Consider the following 21008-nt stretch of genomic DNA (forward strand, 5'->3'; position numbering starts at 1 on the left):
TGACAATTAATTACATCAAACCCAAAGGAATAAGCCTTAATGGAAATAAAATATTCACAGCTGTTTGTGAAGCAATGGATTATGAAGAGATGACTCGGAATGATTCATTAATGCAATCTAGCCATTAAAATAGGGATAGTCTCCAAAATATCAAGACCTATAAATCCACCAAGTCATTTGAGATATGTACCTTCTGAGGAGTAATTGGGACTAAATTTCAGATACATGACTGCTAAAAATGCTGGAGGGAGAGCAGTGTAACACATCCTTCTGACAACATACAATGTGTACCTAAAACAGAATTGTGGCTGTGCTGGCGAGACAGGAAAGTCATGCTAGGACCTTATTTAGATAAACTTGAGTGACTCACAGAAGACAGTATATACTGGGTTGTCTGCTTTTGGAAAAGCTCCATTAGGGCTTGCAAGGAGAGCAGTTGGCAACTTCATCTATATGTTAGATAGCAGTTATACAGCTCATGGAAGAGAATCTGAAAGGAGTGATGTGATTTTTGTGGTCAACCTAAATTAAATACAGGGGAAGTATGGGAAGAAGACTTTCTCCACTCACAGTTAGAGACAGAAATCGTCACTTTCTAATCACGCAAATGATACTACAACAGAAGGAAGGCCCAGAACTGGCTTCAGGTTGATGTTTCCCCAACCCGCCCTGCAACCTGTTGAAGTTCTGGGCAGATAAACTGCTCAGTAGAGCACCATGACAAGGATGGTCTGCACTTTGATGAGATAAGGAAGGTACCACTGTGTAGTTGAGGGATACCTAGAATGAAGTCTTCTGAGTATTTGGATTACAGTGCAGAAGGTCTGCCTGAGCTTCTTCATACTCTGTGGTTATCACTTGTAAATTCTCCCTCCTGTGTCATACTGCTGTCTCACACCTCCATTTGTGTACATCCTTTTGCAAGCAGCTACGTGACATATCTAGTACTTCTAAACTAATATTTTTATTTCTACATTTCACAGCTGGTTCCTCTGTCAGACTCATTTTGGCAAGCATAGAAATTAATGTGAGACAAACACCGCATCCAAATGTTAATGGATAATTAGTTCTGTCTTCCAGAAGAAGCTTTTTTACTCTGAGTCACTATCAGGCTATTCCAAACACCTCGTATAACTCAAGCTACTCTTTAACCATTTAAATATAAAGGATCAAATTCTACCATGTGCATAGGAGGGAGCTACAACTCTTATACTATTCCTGGTCTTCTAACAAAAAGTTGAGCTATGCATTTTAGTTATAACTGTTGATGACTCCAGAAAGAAATTAAAAGAACTAATGGCAGGGAAAATAAGTTACAAAAATGTAATCAGGTGGGGAAAGAAAGCTGCAATCTAAAATCAGATAACTGCAACATGAAAGTAACAACTGGTAATTTTCAGTTTACTTACTTCTTATGAAATATCTCAGATCTCTACAAAAAGGAGATGTGAATCCTTATAACCCATCTTTCTTCAGCAGGTATTTATCGCTATGCTCAGGGAAGGGAAACACTTGGGAATTAGCTGATTATGTTCCTCCATTCCATGACAGCACACCAGTCATAAGGCAGGAAAAAAATTCCTGCCTGCTTTCCAAAGCCACTCAGAAGTAGAGCAATAGGAGACTAATAATAGTAATAAAATACTTTTTAAAGGGTGAGAGAACACTGTATAGAATATTACTTGACACTCATCGAATTTCAGCTAGCAGCTTGTGAACAGCTGGGATATCCCTCTTTCCCAGAAACCATAGGAAAGCGTCTTTTTCTTTACATGTTTTATAGCCTAGGCTTCACAAGCCTCACTGCTTTGCAGGAAGGCCTTTTAAAGAAACACAGCATAAAACCAGAAGGAAGCTGAATGAAGATCACATTAGGCATTATGAAACCGTATGCACAAGAAAGCCACATGCGCACACTCCTACTTCAGACAATCCTTATTTCCTCTTCATTAGGGTGTGTGTGACTGCACAGTTATATCTTTAAATAGCTGAGAAATTTGTGAGTGGGTTGGAGTGAGTGCAAAGACTGTCTGCCCCCAGGCAGCTTGTCTAATTGCCTCTGTTCTGGTTCAGTCTGCTGCTGCCTGCAGCAGTGGAGCTTCTGTTCAGTCAAATGAGCAGTTGTTTATTACACAGGTAAACACACATGCCCAATGACAGCATACGTGAGAACCTGAAGAATGTACTACGGTAGCTTTCTGCTCTTAACATTCTGCTCTTAACATGCTCTTAACGAAATCTAACTTCCACTGAAAATTGCACCTAGTTACAGTTGAGTGTTTTGCCATACATGTCATCTTCTCCAGAACTCAGGACTTTGCATAGTCCAACTGTACGTTCATGTGCCCTTTGAACTGAAAGATCCACTACAGCCGTCCGTACAACATCCATTTTATAATAGCTTCATAGTATTAGCATATGGCTTTTTTTTCCCTAGCCTCACTAAGAGAAAGTTACCGGGGTGAGCATAAGCAGGGAAACTGTTTAACTTCAGAAATCATCCATGATTTCAGCAGCTGTGTGGTCTGGCTCTGAGAATACAGAGACTGTGAGAATGGGTGAGTACACCCACCACCCCCTTTTTTTTTTCTCCCTGTAGGGTGCTTAAAGAACTCTGTGAAGTTATTCATCTTTACTATTTCATACCAGATTCTGGAAGCGGTAGATCAGACTTCAAATGGAGCAAGACTTAAATCTATCAAAAACTACATGTCATCAGACAAAACGTTGTCCCAAAGCTGCAGTATATTTGTGTGCACAAAAATAGTCTGACAAACTCGTTGAACTAGATTTAAATTAGTTTTTGGTTTGGTTTGGTTTGTGGTTTTTTTAAGAATCAAGAGAATACCTAGGATTACAGCCTCCGGGGAAAAAAAAAAGCATAGTTATGGTTTCTTGGCTGCCTGTTTACCAACAGAAATAATTTCAGGCTTAACTGAGAGCAATGAAAGCAAATTCAAGTTGAGTGGGGAGCAAATAAAGGAGAAGTGGAGAAAAAAATAAATTTTTGAGTTCAGTTAAGGCTTTCTTTCTAATTATGCAGTGGCATTTAGGGTTTTGAGAGCATATAGTTAAGATGTCAAGTTAACTGACTTGAAGAATCTTTTTAATGTGACTGAACAACACATTCTTCAAGCATGGTAGGCATGGTGATTCATTATTTCAATTTCAAAAAATTATGGGATCCAAGATGGTAGTATCGTAGAAGACACTTTTTTAATGGATGCTAACACAAAACAGCCCTCTAAAAATAGGCAGAGAGAAAGAGAGGACATCACCAAAGTATATCCCTACTTATGCAAAAGCAAATGGACCATCAGGCCCACTCCTTTCAGGGACACATTTAGCAACAGAGCCTCCCCCAGTGGCTCTGAGAGACTTAAATAGAAAGACAGAGGAGTCCAGTGTCTTGACAGAACCACGTCAACCAACCTCCCACAGCAACAGACTCCATCAGCAGAAGCAAGCATAGGGCTTCAGTTTTTTCAAGACAAATTTTAAGCCCTGGTGGTCTGTAGGAGGCAGGTGAGAAGAACAAAGAAGGCTGGAGGGTGGATATCCTTGGTAAGGAGACAGACTGTGTTGCCACCAGTGCTGACAGTGGGTGAAGGAGGAGCTGGTGCTTCTGCCCCACCAGTGTTCTTCTTGTAGCTCCTCTGCAGTTTGCAGGATCTGGTATCTGATGTGCTTGACATGCCACACAAAGCTACCATTCTGTGTGCTAGAGATTAGATCTTCATTTCCAATCAAGACATGGCTAATGAGTGCGTGTGGTCAAGATCTTCATGTGACAATCTGTAGTCACTTTCGAACTTGCTGGATGAAATCCATTTAATTCAACAACAACCCAGAGGTCCCCAAGATAAAAGTTCCCAGAGATTTCATGAATACAGATGAAACTGGGAGATTGTAAGTGGACCAGCTGAGTGTGAACTCAAATTTTGCTTATACAGCAGACAAAGCCACACCTTCATAAACACTCTACTGAGGAGAAACTAGCAGTCAGAGATTACACCTCCAGTTGCTGAAGAGCTGACCTTGAAATGTTAATACATAGGTAAACAGGCTTTTCTAATCTCAGCACTCACATGGCCAAAAAATCAGCTGTTTTCCAGACCACTCCATAAGCACAAGAACGTGTAATATTTCTTCTTTTTCAAGTAATCTTACTGCTTTAGAGCTCTACCTATTTATAACCTGTCTAACAGCTGGGGCAGAGCTGCCCTGGAATTTGTAAAGCACACGTGAGCCGACAGACAGTATGCAAGTCTCCTTCAGCAGAAACAGAGGTCAGTCCCTAAAGGTTTAGTTTGAAATGACTGAAGCCATTGGCAACCATATGTTACCTTCATCACAGAACTTCAGTCAGAAGTGATGAAAAGAGAGATCAGTGGGCCACAGCAGGAGCAAAGCCCACAGGGAAAGAGGGAGCTGGTGAAGTTGGGCATTTAGCCTTTTATTTGAAGCACACTGTAAAGAGGGGACACACAAAGCAGAAGGCATCGCTGCTCTTCAGGGCTAAACCTTGACTCTGACAAGCCTGGCACTGACATTTCTGGTTTTCTGCTTTCTTGTTGCTGTTTTCCTAGTAGTTTTTGTCTTGCCTTTATTGGCCTCATGTAACTGAACTAACATAGGTCAGTAGATTTAAGGCTGTATTTAGAGACTACAAATTGCTGATTTTAGTGGCTATGCCATGTGTTGTGAACTCAGTGTTTAGAATGGGGTATGCTATCTTCTGAATTGCAGAGGAAACCACTAGCTAGTTGCTAAGAATTTTTTTCATGTGGAAAAAGTCTCTAAAGTACAAATTGTTTCAGTCACAGAACAAGTGGATTATTTTATTTGTACTTAATCTAGAGATTTCTACAGGGTGACTCCGTTAGACACTGACAACAAAAGTGCATGGAGCTAAGAACACTATCACCAAATCCTACCCATTATAAAGCTGTAATTTCTGTTGCTTGTAATGTTGGTGAGCTGTAGCTGGATCTTTTGTGTGCTGAATGCAAATACTGCTAAGGGAAGAATGAAGCATTCCTTTTCAGAGAGTAGAAAACATGATCGTCTTGATTTAAGAATTTTATCTTATAACCCAGAAAGCAAAAAGAAGCACTGGGGCCAGGATGAGCTAGGTGGGGAGAAGAAAGAATTTAGGGCATTATTCCGATCAGTAGATATTACAAATCTGATTTTCATTCTTAATGTGTATATGGACAAATATTTATCATACAACTGAGCTCAGTCAAAAACCATCATCAGACCCATGTGTTTGCTTACTTAGTTCCCACCTCATTTTCTCAAAGCAGAGAGAACTTACGGGGCGGTGTGCTTTTACTACAGAAGGAGCTCGCTACAAAGGAGCCTGATTTTAAGCTAGAGACAATAGTTTCTGATCCACTGGATCCAGTCTGGAAATCCTTTCCACAGAAGGCTTTGAGTACAGATTTATCAGGAGACGTTTCAAGAGGCACAACAACCACGGATCTGCTGATTTTGTCTGTCACCCTATGAAGTACCATCTCCCTATTCCTTCTTCCCCTTCTGTAGTCCAGAACAAAGACACTTAAGCCCAGGGGACAGCAATATATAGCAAACCTGCTCTTCTGTGTGAAAAACAGTATGAAAAAGAGAAGCATGGTCTGAACTATTACACACACTAACATTATACTACAAAAGTGGGGAAAAACCCATATTGGGTATCATGATGAAGTGAGCATTATTGAGTAGTAGAGGAAAGTAAGAAAGAACTATTTCATTCAGTTTAAAAACAAACAAACCACTTTTCCAGCTATTGCTGCTTCAGCTTCTGATCTAACAGCTTGTATCTAGCTATATAACGTACAAGTGACTCTGTCTATCCAGCTGATAGGTATACTTATGCTTTGGTAATATCTCTTCATTCGTACACTCCAGAGACCTGGAGCAGGTGGAACTTGAGTCCGATAATTCTCTCACAGTGACCACCATGGAATATTTTCACTTGGCATCTCTGTTTACAAAATCATCTGCATTTTTAAATGAGGCTTAGCAGCATTTACTTCCTCAAGTGCTGAAAATGGCTGTAGAGCACTATAGAACTGTTTGACAAGCATGGATAAGCAGAATGGATTTAAGTACTTTTTAATCTCCCTTTTTGCTTCTATATGACATACAAATGTCTTTGGGAAAAATAATTGATTTTTATAGTAGTTTAGAGAAACACTGTACCAAACGAGACTAAGTGTATTAAAAAAATAGCAGGCAAATACTCAACTGTCCCAGAAATCTGAACATTCATTTAGTAATGCAGCATCAGTGTTCTCCATATAACCAACATCGTAATAATTCCCTACTTCGGTTGTTTATAAGATTAAAAAATGCATCTGTTTGGCTTTGTAGACTACAGGCAGTTATATTTCTCAGCTTACCAAGGCTAGCCTGGGCAGAGACTGCCAAGACAACCAGAATTTAGCTTTGCAGGGAGTCAGTCTTTCATCTCAGTTTCATTTTTCAATAGCTCCTCTTTCCAAACCACGAAGTATTTTTTGTTCTTCAGTGCGGTTATTTAGCAGAGTCTGGCCTATGGTTAACCACAACAGTTAAAACTCCATGGCATTTTGACAACTGAAAGTTTCAATAATTTCTGTGAAATCTTTTCCCTATAAGTGACTGAAATCATAGAATGTCCTGAGTTGGAAGAGACTCACAAGGATCATTGAGTCCAACTCCTGTCCCTGCACAGGACAGCCCCCAGTTCACGCTATGTGTCTGAGAGCATGGAAGTACTGTTTTATAAAGTTTTATCTTTGTTTTCCTGGAGCAGCCATGTCACTGACACATTGTTCCAGGCTGTGCTGATATTTGGGCAGCAGGTATTGACCTGCCCTGCTGAGTAGGAGATCGAAGGATATAGGAAAAGAGGAAGGAGCAGGATTGGCTTCTGTGCAACCCACCAACTGGTCTCAGGTTCATAGTTATTATTTTCCTCAGAAAAAAAACCAACTTCCTTGAAAATAACATCCACTGCAATGGTCTGATGGAACCGTATTTTTTCCATACCAACAATCTTCAAATATAGGAAATGAAAAAAGGCAAGATTAACCTGAACACAGCTAAATGATGGTATCAATTATGAGTTATTGGTTTATATTTATCATTGCTTTATTTAGACTGGCCTTCAAATCAGATTTCTCAGCTTTGTTAACTGACACGGTTATATTATCTAGTCCTCTGAGATTCTACTTGACATTTAAATAGGTACAGAAAGAAAATAAAATAAGCATAGGGCCTGGCAAAAAAGTAATTTAGAAGACTAATGCAGGTGCATAAGATTTTACAGAAATGTCCATTAATTTTGTAGTCTCACACAAACATTCATTCTGCAGTGAGAACTACTTTTTATCCCAGTCTGTATATTAAAATGGTGACAGAGAGACATAAACATTTTAATACTAATGAGAGACAAGCAACAGGTAGAAATATTAGGCTGGATATTGCTTTCAGCCGTGATGGATGCCGAGTCATTTCTGCGAAGTGAGTTTTACACCTAACATGTGCATATTCACTGGGGTAGTTACTGAGCTGTTGATAACAAGATTTCCATCAAATGCAATGAATTTGCCCAAGACCTTAAATTTCTGAAGCTGCAATATAGAGGGACTTCTATTCTTCAAAGCCTGAGTCACAGTGAAAACCTGATAGCAGCTTTTCAGCACATGAATCAGAATTATTGTAGAAATTTTACAGAGATGAGCAGACATATTGGCCTCAGGTGTCAGGAAATTTTTCTTTTAGTAAATAATTATGGTGAAATTACCAAAGCCACAAGCTTCCCAAAAAATTCACACAAACAGCCTCCTTTCATGCAAGTCCTACCAAACCTCCTAGATGCTAAAAAAAATTATTACAATCTCAAAAATTCTGAGGTAGTTCAATTATTAGCTAAAGGGTAATTCCATGTGGCATTCTAGAATATTTTTTTAGAAATCATCACTTTACAGCTGTTTTGTTTGTCTTTCTTAAAAAAAATAAATAAATGGTACTCAAAACTCTTTTGGGATTACAAGACTCAAGAAGCTGCAAGTTTAAAAAATAGAGAGGTCTGTAATTAGGAGTCCTTATAGACATGATATATCACAAGAAGTCCAGAGTTTTTGTTTAGCCTTTACAGTAGCATCAATAATTCAAGTGAAAATAAATGCAAGGTTCTTTTTGGGAGCTTTGCAGATCAGCATTTTGATAACCATCAAAAAAAAAGATCTTGTCAGACGTACAGAAAAAAAACAGACAGCTGCACTGCTAGAATCTGCTGGAAAAGCCATTTTATACCAAAAATATGTGAATGTTGCTGGTCATTTTCAAAGAGGCAGAGCTCACAGAAAATCTCTGAACAAAATATGTCATGTTGCCATTCCTTTGATGTTTCCTGTGGGTTACAGCTTGCTCTGTCTCGGACATATGGAGTAAACCAATAATTTCTCCTTGGGCTTTTGCTGACTTCAGCTCCTCAGGGAGCAGGACATGCAGCTGTACGTTCTATGAAACAGCCACTTCCCATCCCAGTGAGTGATGCCTTGGAGCAGCTATATATAGTTATTGTGCTGTGTGGAAATTATGGTGATCTAAACTATCTTTCTAGAGCCAGGAGACTCTGACTTTGCTCTAATAAAAGTTTAGAACAACTGTATTGTTTTGCTGCTTTTGCACAGATGAAATTAGGATGAGAATAGGACTCAGAATTCCAAAACTGCCATCCCATCACAGAGTTACTGCTGAGAGCAGAAATTAATGAGGTCAGACACTCCATTAAACCCTTAAAAACAACTGTCATAGAAATTATAGTTGCTCTAAAATTTCACAAGCCTCTTCACAAACTGTTCCTTCACAGTTCTACATTTAAAAATGCGATAAAGGGTTCAGTAGCATAATGGCGCATAAACAATACACATCCTGAGAACAAACAACACCTGCCCAAAATATAGGGAGGAAACAGTGTGGAAATAAATGCCAAACCTTTAATTACTCAAAGGATATTGCTAAATAATCAGATCATCACTGCATTAATGTAAGATGCATGTTACTCACATTGGGCAGAAGATGCAAATAAGTGCAGTCAGATACATAGTAATTTAAAAGTTACATTGTGAGAGTTTCACACCTGCATCACCTCAAGCAGGACAGAGAGGACACAGCCGGCTGCCCTGACGTACAGCTACCTTTGTGCTCCCACTACTGGACTCCTGTCAGCAACAGATGCTAACAGGTAAAATGAACAAAACAACTACTGAGTGTCATCAGCAAAAACTTGAAGAGCAAAGAACAGGACAGTTTGAATTTGCCTTTCCTGCTGTGCAGATACAGCCACTGCTTCAGTTCTTTGCCCTTGAGGACTGCGTTCTCATCAGCACTTCGGCTGGTTTTATATACAAAACTACTGCCAGTCCTGGGCTCAGCAGTCGCTCAGCTTCCTAGGCTACACAGTTGTATCCCACACCTCCTCAGGCCTAGGCATTTAAACTATGTTTTTCTTTGCACCCAGGATCTGCCTGCTCAGAATTATTTTCTCCTGTGATCTCTCCTGGGACTAATTATCTTTTTCACTTCTGTTTGTAGGGAATTAAACATGAGTTTTATAAGCAGGTTGCAGTGCAGTCCCAAACCAGTTATTTCCTCTAATCTCTCCTGGGCTGTCTGAATCGGCACTTTGCATGTCTAAGTAGTCTTGGTATCGTGAGAGAAGACAGGAGAGGATGGAGAAAGCAGAGCAACACATACCTGGGACGTAAAGACCCTATAGGCTCAGTTTCCAGGCAGCATTTACATACTGACATACCAAACAGGACAGCACAGAGCATGGTGCGTTCTGCACAATTCCCCTGGAAATCCAAATACATACATAGAAGTTTAGCCTATGCTGAGGTATATGGCACCAAACCCACCCTGCTAGTGACACCCAGGTCAGAGTAGACTGACAGGGATGAACTGGTTTGTGCCACCTGAAGGTTGTCCTGCCACCATTTTGGCATTTTGATACCATCTTTAACTGTGTGATCATAATCTGTCAACTGACATTAGAAACAAACCATGTTTAAGAGTGTCCTTTAGATTATAAAGTCATAACCTCAAACGTTAGAAAAAGGCAGATACACACTACTCTGTTTCTTCATAATTCTGCACCTTTTTGCAGTCTTCCCGTTCACTGAATCAGGCAGAAATGCATTGCATAAACCTGTGCGTTCGAGGTAGAATTAAGGTTGCACAAGCTATCTGTGTACCATTTTAATTTTTAAGTATTGTCTCTTCAGTTTAAATTCCTTTTAAATTAGATATTGAAATTTATTTGGGAGGATGGTATATAATGTATATGTGTTTTAATTTGGGGAGGATGGGGGAGGAAACCCCGTTGCAGCACTTTAAACAAGTGTTGATCACGGTCCTTTACAGCGCAGACCACAAGACTATGGTTCTCACTTCACTTACCAGACTAACTATATCAGTCAGGTGCAAGGGACAGCTGTTACCCCAGTCAGAGGGAGGAATATCATGGATTTTCAGTTCAATCTCTTCCCTAAGCAGCAGCTGGAAGAACTCATGCTTCATGGGACAAAAGGGACCAGGCTTCTTCAAGCTGTTTCTCCTCTCCAAAGCTGCTAGCAGCTCGTGGCCATTACAGCACTGGGCAAGAAGCGGCTGTATTGTGGCAGAATGAGCCCAGCCTTCACACATCTCTGCTGGGTTACTTTTTTTACATAGATGAGGATTGGAAAACAAATAGATTTTCTTCTTATTTAAAAAAAAAAAATAAAAATACACAAGCTATGGCTTGGTTTAATCTCACCGAAAGCTATAAGGTTTTTCACAAGACAGAGAAAGAGCCTTAGCTTACTGTCACACATTGATACAGACAATAGAAAGAGGCACTTCCTAAAACAGAAAAAAGTAGTTTTGCAACCTCTTATCTGGACAAAATAATACATATTTTAAATAGATGTCGCCCTAGACCAGACACTTAGGAAAAACACACAGGGCTTTTTTGAATTACTGTTGTTACTATTATACCTCTGAGACAGTGTTTCTTTCTTGCCATCAACGTGCTTTTTAATCTTGGGAATATTAAAATGCCAGTAATACCAACCTTGGTTAAAACAAGCTGTAATGAAAGCAATAAGTAAAATATAGAGAATAATATATTTCTTTGCTTGTCATTTAGCTGTTTGCCAGCATTGGTACTCTGGAAAGGAGTGAAATTGCTTTACTCTTCCACAGTGAGAGAACAGCATTACACTTTTAGCAATTCCCTGAGGCCATCTGTCAATGAGTAAAATATATTGTATGTATAGCACATTATATCCTTAAGTGCTTCATAAACAAATTATTTTACATGTGGTTATTTTAGGAAGCAATAGTCTTAATTTGCAGGCAGTAGATGCTGAAGTGTCTGCATAGCTTCTACACCAACTCAAGAGTAGATTTCAGCACTTGAAATTGTTGATCTAGAGAATTCATACTATATATCCTCTTACCAGTCACAGAAAATTATCAGGCAAAATAGGGAAAACAATAAAAAGCATGTTTCTTTATTTGCTTTTTATGTGATCCTAGAAAGCAAAGCCTTCTTCAAGATCAAAGCTCGGCAAGTTAGTGCTGATAATCTGCCTGCTACTGTCCTAGCAGAAATGCTTGGAGAATTTTATGAAAAGGAGGCTCTGGGGTCAACCCCCAAGTGGTGTTATTCATGTACAAGAATCTGCATAGTTAAAGGGTTGCTATTTACAATGTGATTGTGTACTAAATTGTTTCTGGATAAGCGGCATACTGCTTTCTGCCAGTATTGAGACTCTAGATTTGAGTGCAGAGGTACACATTCACCAAAATATTGTTCTCACTTGAGCAAACAGAATTTCTACACTGGAAACACTACTGAACTAAAAGTAGGTATTAGCATCTAACAGGGAAGTTGTGTAAAGCCAGAATTTGGATGGTGGCTTTTTTTTCTTCTTCTTTTCATTTTGTGTTATGTAGCACCTTTTATTTCTTATTTTCTCCCTGCCAAAATGAATATTTCCTAGGCCAGAAAGAAAGGCAATATCTTGACATTTCTGCATGGTTTCCAGAGAGTAGCCCTATATGAATGGAGAGAAGGCACATTTTGGAAGTGAAAAGATGTTTGTGGGAAGACAAGCATGTGAGGTGTAAAGGAGAAGTGCATGGGAAAGAACTGATATTTAAAGATATTATGATTAGCACAAAGCTAGATTCTAGTTAAACCAAGTTAAAATACAATAAGCCGCATCTGATCCAAAGGAAAAATTCAGAATCAAATTGAGGTTAACAAATGCTGACCTGACCCTGGCTCTTTCTTCATAATCTATTTCCCTCCTACAGTTTATGAATTATTCTGTAGTCTTATTTTGTCTTGTTTTGATGGAGATGTCTCTGATATAATTACTAGAAGTTCATCAAGCAATGCAAACTAGAGGGAGCTTAAATTTTATATTACATAAGCAGAAAACAGTGAGCGATTTTTCAGATGGATCTTTTTCTCTTTGAGCACCTCTAGTGAAGTATCTCCAGGAAAGCTATCCTCACAGTGAACTTCCTAGAAGGCAGCACTAGTGCAGAGCCTGCCAGGAGGGAGCTGTAGAGTTACTTTATGATTCCAGTAGCTATGTAGTCCCACCTCCTGCTCAAAGCAGGGCTGATCTCAGAGCAAACAGCAAAACAGAAAAAGTAAATGGATTCTTCAGTGTCTTTTACCAGCGCAGAACTATTTTATTCTAAAAATTGCCTATAATTGAAACCACAAAGTCCACAGAACAGGAAAACACTAGGAGGCTGCACTGGCAGCATAATAAGTCAATGTCAAATAGAATCTGACAAGTGTCTTTGGAAACTGGATTCAGAACTGCCATTGGTTTTATAATACAAGTTGTGTTCTGAAAATAAAAAAGAAAACCCAGATGAAAGGAAGAGAATATCACTTTAAATAACAGATATTCCTGCTTATCCTGTTATTTCTTCTACTGAGGCATTAGTGTATTATATGCCATCCACACCGCATGAAACAGAGATGGCGAATTTCTGGCTGCTCAGAAGGGGCATACGTACCTTTAGGATGGTAGTCAGTGTCAGCAGTAGGAATGCCAGCATGCAACACAGCAGAGACATGTACTATTGTACTAACCAGTCAGTAGTAAAGGACAAAACAGGGTTTACCAGAGAGTGGAGCGCTTGGCTGGAAGGTGTGTGCCGAGCTCCTACACAAAGCTGTCACACTGGACCCAGCACAAAAACAGTCCTTACCACTCTGGCATGGGGGCTTGGAAACAAAGCTCTTAAGTAACAGCCCTACAGGTTGTGAACATGCTTTAGAGGACCAGAAACCAGACCCAGGCCTTCCAGCACCCCTGCCCTGGTTACCAAATTAATGCTGGCCTGAGCAAACGCACCCTGTGCACCTGCGAAATCAAAACCACGTGTCACTGCGGGCACTGGGCAAGTACATGTGCAAATCAAGAGCCTGATTTTTCTAATGCTTTGTAACAACTACCTATTGCTGATATGTAAAAAGCCTACATGTAAAATCCCAGTGGAAAGCAAGACAAATTTTTATCTGTGTAATTAATTGTAACGTGTTTAGGGCATTACATAACTACCACATTGTCTTGCTAGAGGGTATTTTTAATACTGTGTAGCTTAGAAGTTTTTATAACCATTTCTTAAAAGTTAGCCAGCCACAAAATGCAGATGACAGTAGCATAGCCTGATTGTTTGCATTGTCAGGCAGATAAATGTTTTTCCTAAAATTGTAAAAATATTGAAAAATAGGTTTTCAAGTTCATATAAACAGGCCGTTAAACTATTTTAAAAGGCAGAAAGCTTTCTTTTTCAGTAGGGTTTTTTTGGTTTACAATGGGAGGTCTGGCTGGATCTTTCCATCTGCTGTGCTGGCTTTTACTGCAGATGGCCATAATCTGTACATATGGTATGTGCATATATAAACTGAAATCAGTGCTGTCTTGGGGTAAAAGCAGGCACACAACAGGAACTCAGATGCTTAACAGAAGAATGTTGGTGAAGGGGATCATTTAGAACATTTTATTTTTCTAGGGGAAATTTACATAGAATTAGGGAAATAAACATTTACTGTTTGCCAAAAAAATAAAAAAAAAAAAAAAATCACTCATCTCTTAGAAGGTAAATTCTAGATCTGCAGTTTGTTTGGAATCAGGTGTTGGCTTCAGCCCAGCCCTGAATCTGTGCCATGTTTTCGTTTAAATCAAGACAACACCAACCTCTTACAAACTTCTAAAGTGATATCCAGAGCGCTCAGAAGTAGGACATTCAGCCTGGCTTCGGAGTCTCTGCTTCTAACTCAGAAATAAAGCTGGAGGAGGGATTTTCTTACTTGTGAAAAATAGAAAATGGCCTTCCAGTCATGTTAAAAAATAAATATCTTCAGAAATGAAATGGTCTTTAGCTCTGAAGTTTCTGGACACTACCATTAAAGCGTTGCTGAAACCCATAATGATCAAAGAAAGGGCAAAAGACCTTGTCATTGACAGCAATACTTCCCAATGAGTCACATACAGACTTACTAAAAAGTGAGCTGTTCTGCCACCTATCGTAGTGCCCAGTTAGCACTGCTAAAAACTTCTGCTTGCATATGGGCTCATGAACCAAGGTTAAAAAAAAATATTTCTATAAGGTCTAAAACTTCTACTTAGGAACTCCAGGAAGTTAGAAAAAAACTACAGTATTTATGTGATGTGGATAAAACTCTAAAAGCATCTCACAATTTATCAGTACATATATCAGTACTTGCACTTATGAAACATTTAGCAACAAGTGTCTAAAAAGAAGTCGTCATTGGAAAAGCAAGACATGAAGAGTTTATCTGGTACACAATCAAATGCATTTTTTACATTTCGTCTGTATTTTATAGTATCCTATGTATTACAGTTTATTGGCAACATTTGCCTGTTCTTCACACAAGCTAATTGTCAAAGCAGATAAAGTCATGACTCTTACTTTTGTTCCTTTTTTTCCTCCTTTCCTAATATCTAGTCTGCTATTCTCTTTGCTAACCTTCCAACCTTTCTTGTAGTAGGAGAAGTCTTCACATATTCAACTACAAGGCTAGAAAAGAAACATATATTTACTTTAAAAGGGTTGCTGCCATTCCAATATGACTTTATAAACTGCTGTTTCTTTTTTTTTTTTTTTTTTCTCTTATTACAGGTTTGTTTTGTGAATTTAGATGCAAACAGAGATGATTGCAGCGATGAGCAAGTGAAACAGGTAACGGTTTAGGTCTTAATAACATGCACAGTGGGTCTAGTCAGGTGTAACAGGACTCTCCAATATAAACCCAGATCAAAATCCTATGGACAAAATAAAGCCAGCCCTGCGTTTTTAAGAAAATAAGAAAAGCTTGGCTATTTTACAAATACCTAGACAAACACCACATCATGACATGCTGTTTAAAATACATACCACTCAAAAAACCCTAATATCTGAGGAAGTCACAAGATATAGCCTAGTGTCAGTTTTGAGTTTACATCTTCCTTTACCAGCTCATTTTCATCATCCTTACCAGGTGCCTACGATCAACACAACAGTATGACAGCAATACGTAGTAAGTGAACAAAGGTAGAATCTCCTGACAATATTCAGGGAGTTCCTCAGTAAACCACTACAGTTAGGTTGCTGAAACCACTTTGAGCTCATGGGAGGACAACCTATGCTGGGACCTTGCTGCCTCCTGCTAGTGGTTCATTCAGAAAATGACACAGAAATATGGTTCCTGCAAACGAAGAGACTGCAACATTTGGCCACATTTTAGGAAGGTAGTTTCTGGAACAGAGTCAATAAATTTATTAGCCGTGACTGGGAGATGATACTTTTAATTTTCAGCATAGGTAATAAAAATTCACCACTAGCACAAGTACTGTGTATCCTTCTCTAAGAGGAAACTCACTCATCACAATTTTTGTGTATAATATGCAGTTTGCGTAAATAACCATTGCATGGGGTGGATTTTTATTCAATACACTGATGTGGTGAAAGCATTTCACAGAAGAATTTTAAAGATGTTAACATAGTCCTGTTCATATGAATTGTATAACTATTTACTAAAACATACTGTAAGGATTTTTGTATCACCCTTTGAGCCTTGGAATGGGTTAAATTTTGGTGTAAAATGATCATCCTTCCAGACTTTTCCTTTTTTATTCTGAACAAAAAGGAATGGAAGTAAAAGATATACAAAATGCCATGAATTCCTAACTATGAAATCTGATAAAATGTGTTAATTTAAGCAGTAGAAAAATAGAGATACATAGATAAATGTGTGTGATAACAGAAAGGTTATAATTTGAAAAAAGAAAAATATGAGAACATTTTTGTTCTATACTGAAATGTCAAACTAAACTGAATTGAAGCACTGAATTTAGTTATGTCAAATATAAATACTTAGCCTCATCTGAAGAGGCTAAGTCTACTGAAAAGTGAATTATTCCTCAAAGTTGAATTAGATTTGCTAAGCCAAAAAGTTTTATTATATCTAATTCATGCTGAGGAAAAATAACAGTACTGCAAACTTATTATTTTGAAAATTAAAAGGAAACAATGAAGTGTCATTGAATTGCATAGTAACTAAAGCATATGGCTGGGTGCCCAAGATCTGCATTCCTTTGATGGCTTTGCCATTTCATGGGCTGTGTCTGTGCATAAAATGGAGGTGATATTTACCTTTGTTGTAAGGGGTCATCTGTGATTCCCTGTTCATAAAGCAAGCACACTGAGATCCTTGGCAGAAGAGAGTTGTAAGCACTCTTTAGGGTAAGTATTGTTCTTTTGGTCTGGCCTTTGCACATAAAGGAGCACAGATGCCTCCTGCACATCACTGGGGACTCCTAGCAGTATCACAATACAGATCTCCTATGTTACATAGCATCACTGGCATTATGACTATCACCACAAATATACAACAGGTAGAAAATGGTTGCACCATTACAAATGAAAAGTCATGAAGGTGTTCAGCGGAAGAGCAAAGAAATGCATATTTCATCTATGTATTAAATACTTCCGTTATTCCAGGTCTAGTATTACATCAATTTGATCAGCAATTTCAAGCCAATTTCCCTTTTGCTTCTTGCTTGTCATGTGCCTAGAGGAAAATGGGAAGATTTGAGCTGTTCTCATTACCATATTTAATGAATCTTTTCTGTTTCAGACAATAACAGAGTGTTCCCAGTCTCTTAGGAACTCACTCCTAACAGGAAAGCCCAGCATTTAGGTGCATGAACACAATCAAGCTGTTGAGTACATTACAGTGTAAGAGATGACAGACTGTCCCACTGGACAGTTTTGCAGAAGTTTATACTGTTGCCATTGTCTTGCCTAGTGGCTCAAAAGAAAGAATGTGCATTTTAGTCCTGCCAGTTCTATTTTTAGTGTTCTAAAGTGATGCCTATAAGTGGTATTTAATTTTTATATTTATGAACATAATGGAGCAACTCAGACTTCATTACCTGAGAGCAAAATCTGTCTTTCATACTGCAGAGGTTGATCAGCGTCTCTCCAAATCTCCCCAAACTCATCAGTTCGATGAACGTGCAGCCACCAAAGGAAAATGAAATAGTCCTCCTGAGCGGATTAGCATCAGGAAACCTTCAGGCTGATTATGAAGTTCCCCAGGTAGGAATCAAACTCATATTTAAGATCACATCACACTTATCAAGGAATTTGGAAAATGGAAAAAAAGGAAGCTGAAAGCAAAGGCCTTGCACCAGTTTAAGAGATGAGTGGGAGTCTGCAAATACACACACACACACAAAAAAAGGTCTAACAAAAGTCTGTTAAGCTTGTGTGGTGAGGAGGGCAGGGACAAGGAGGACAGGAGAGCAATCCTGCTATTCCCTCTAGATCCTGTGGATGTCTGTTTTGCAGCTGATAATACTTTAAGCCACATTAGCAGCTGATCCTTCAGGGAAGACAAGCATTGGTGGCAGAAATGATTCATAAGCCCAGATTTCAAGAATAGCAGAGTCAGAAGGGCAGCACAGCGGGGGAAAGGGAAAAATGTAACACTTTTGGGGCACAGCTCCTGCAGACTCTCAAGTGAAGTCTTGCTACTTCCCACTTTTGATCCCAACCCGTCTTCTCCCACGCGTGCACCTTGGAAAAGAACTGATGGTATGACTTGAAGATCCTAGGGGCTACTGTAAGCCTGAATGTGACAATGGAAAATATCAAGCTATATTAACAATATCAGAGCTGATACCTCATTTAGCTTCTGTCAGCTTAAAAAGTAATTAATGCATTAATTAAAACTTAACATTTAAAGGAGCTAAAGGCAAAGTTCTCATGCTAACTCCTTCATTCCCATTATTGCCAATGAAATGTTCCCTATCTGTGATCTGGAGGCCAAGAATTCATCTTACTGGCACCACACAGAGAAAGGAAGCAAACAATAATATTTGCTTAAAGACATTTTAATACACAAGTTCCAGAAGCTTAAGTCCTTATTGTAGCAAAAAACATTTTTTTCCTCTCCATTTTTATCATTCTTTATTCCTGTTCATATATGTGGACAGAAAGAGAATGAAAAATACTTCAGTATTTCTCAGCCTGATTCTGATCTCATTTGGCCAAGCATGAATTGAGGACAGTTTCATTAAAGCTGCAGAATTATTCTGGAGTACAAAACTGTCTCATCAAACTTAAAACTGGAGATGCCTGTTCATGTTTTATTTGCTGCAGGAAAACAAAAAAAAAAGGCAGAAAACTTTTTTTCACTGAAATCAAGTTGTGTACGAAAATCTTCTTGAAGCAGGCCATGAAACAGCTGTATTGCAAAGATCATCATGTTATACCAATAAGCTCATCTTTAAAGAGAGTAATTGCCTGGTTATTGAGCTTTCTTGCAACTTGGGACTGAACTTAGATTTAAAAAAATAAGAGTACAAGCCTGTGGTGGGAGCATTGGAGCTCCAAAACCCACTTCTGGGGGTGCAAAACCAGCTGCAATACACACAGGGGTGTTTTGAGGCCCAGACAAGACGACTTGAGTACCCAAAGTCATCCCCATCTCCACAAGACTGTACCATTGAGACCAGCAGCCCTCTCAGAGAGAGTGCAGGCAAGAGACACATGAGAACTAACCTAAATTTCTGTCTTCTAAGATGGGTAAAGCTTTGCATTGACAGTAGGTGCGATGTATTGGCCAGACATGTTATGTTTGTCCTTACATTTGTTTGGCTTTCCAGATAATTTCGTTTGTAAAGAGAAACATATAGTTTTCATACAGGATTTTTATTCAGCTCCCCCTCAGCTCTTTTCACAAGCACAACCCTGCAAATTGTGGACTGAAGAAAGAGCAGGAAAATGTTTGATCTAAGGCTGCATCTGTTTCTAATAACATTTTTCACAATGCAGTGTATGGTCAAGTCTGATTCAGCAACAATTACTTAGCAACCAGTTCAAAAAAAATGAAAAAAAAATCTGTCTTTTCTGCCTGCCTTTTAACACATCAATTTATCTGGTTTTCTGTTCAGACACATTTGTTAGACAGACAGGAAGAGCAGGCTAATAAAACATGCTATCCCAACAAAATACTCATCCCACTCCCTGTATTACTAGATATTTGCATTCATACTCAAAGACAAAAGCTCTAGGACAGGGTTGTGTTATGCTAGATACTGTGCAAATGCAGAGGGGGTTTGGGGCATCTTTTGCACAGCCTAAAGTCTATTGCCTCAATCCAAAATTGGTTTCACTCAAGCTGGGGCCCTGGAATTAAAGCATAAGATCACAAGCTGCAAAAGCTTGGCTTTACTTCAGAGTACATCCACACCACAAATGTAGTCCCATGCAGAGTTATCAACTTAGATCTGTGGTTCTATAAATATCCAACAGTTTTAATATCAATAAAATGAGTATTACAAGAGTTCCTTTCAGTTTATGACCAGCCTTCTACTTAATTGTACAGCTTCTCTGGGTGACACAGTTTTACAGGAAGGCTCAATACAGCATGCAGTGGAGCCCCATTTCCAGTGGGAGGTTGTACTGGTCTGAAATAACGGGGCTTTCAGCACACAAGGAATGAGAGGAAGAAGACCAAAGAAACAAAATAAACTACTATTTTAAAACATTCTGTATGAATGTGTGAAAGTGACCTGCTCTTAACAATCTCACCAGGCAGTATTTATAGGGCTGCCTTCAAACTAGCGTTGCAAAAGACACAAAGACACTATCCTGAAAAGGAATTCATGCCCACAAACAATTCCCTCAAGAGACAGGTAATACTGGGTGGCATGAGACTATCCATAACAGCATGTCTGATGGCTCACTCCAACGTGCCTAAAAGGAAGTACATCTCTGTCATTAGAAGAAGCTGATTGAAAACAAACAGCTTGGTAATTTCAACAAAATAAAGATGATCCTGTGATACAGCTGGGTTCTCTACTAAAATGCTTGTATAACAAAAGCTGTCAGTCCAAGCAGTCTTATTTTGGTATATATGTAACTGCATACTGTGTTACAAATATCTAAATGACAAATTGTATTGCATCTTTGCACTAGAACGTTCCTGAGATATTTATAGAAAGGAAAGCTTAAAATAGGTTTCATTTTTTTAATTAAATAACTGTTTGAGATTCTTTTCCCCTCTAGTGTCCTTGGCTGGCAGATGTCTGCCTGGTTCAGTGTGCGAGGGGGGACAGGAAAAACAGCACAAGCTGCATCATTTTTGAAATAAACAAGTTTCTGATTGGACTTGAGCTTGTTCAGGAGAGACAGCTGCAGATTGAAGCTCATGTCTTAAAGCCCGAGGATGACACAAACTGCTCAGTGTCCTCAATAGAGGAAGATTTCCTCACAGCATCGGAGCACCTCGAGGATGACAACGAAGCTGATGAATATAAAACTGGTAAAAGTGACAGGACTGATCATAATTAATGCTATTGTTAGTATTGTGAAACAGCCATGGCAATGCTCGCAGAAAGCGCTCTTGATGTTAATTC

General features: G+C 38.9%; 1 protein-coding gene across 4 annotated transcripts in view; it reads left to right on the forward strand.

Annotated features, from left to right (window-relative positions):
- Window positions 1-21008, forward strand: part of SPHKAP (SPHK1 interactor, AKAP domain containing) — a 69962-nt gene that overhangs the window by 32687 nt on the left and 16267 nt on the right. For all 4 annotated transcript variants that reach the window (XM_082055832.1, XM_082055834.1, XM_082055833.1 and 1 more), the window contains 3 exons: window positions 15223-15282; window positions 17548-17682; window positions 20659-20914. In XM_082055832.1, coding sequence (XP_081911958.1) covers window positions 15223-15282; window positions 17548-17682; window positions 20659-20914 — 451 coding nt within the window. The remainder of the gene's footprint in view (window positions 1-15222; window positions 15283-17547; window positions 17683-20658; window positions 20915-21008) is intronic.

This window comes from Streptopelia decaocto (genome assembly GCF_964273445.1).
Source record: "Streptopelia decaocto genome assembly, chromosome: 6".
NCBI classification, from domain to species: domain Eukaryota; kingdom Metazoa; phylum Chordata; class Aves; order Columbiformes; family Columbidae; genus Streptopelia; species Streptopelia decaocto.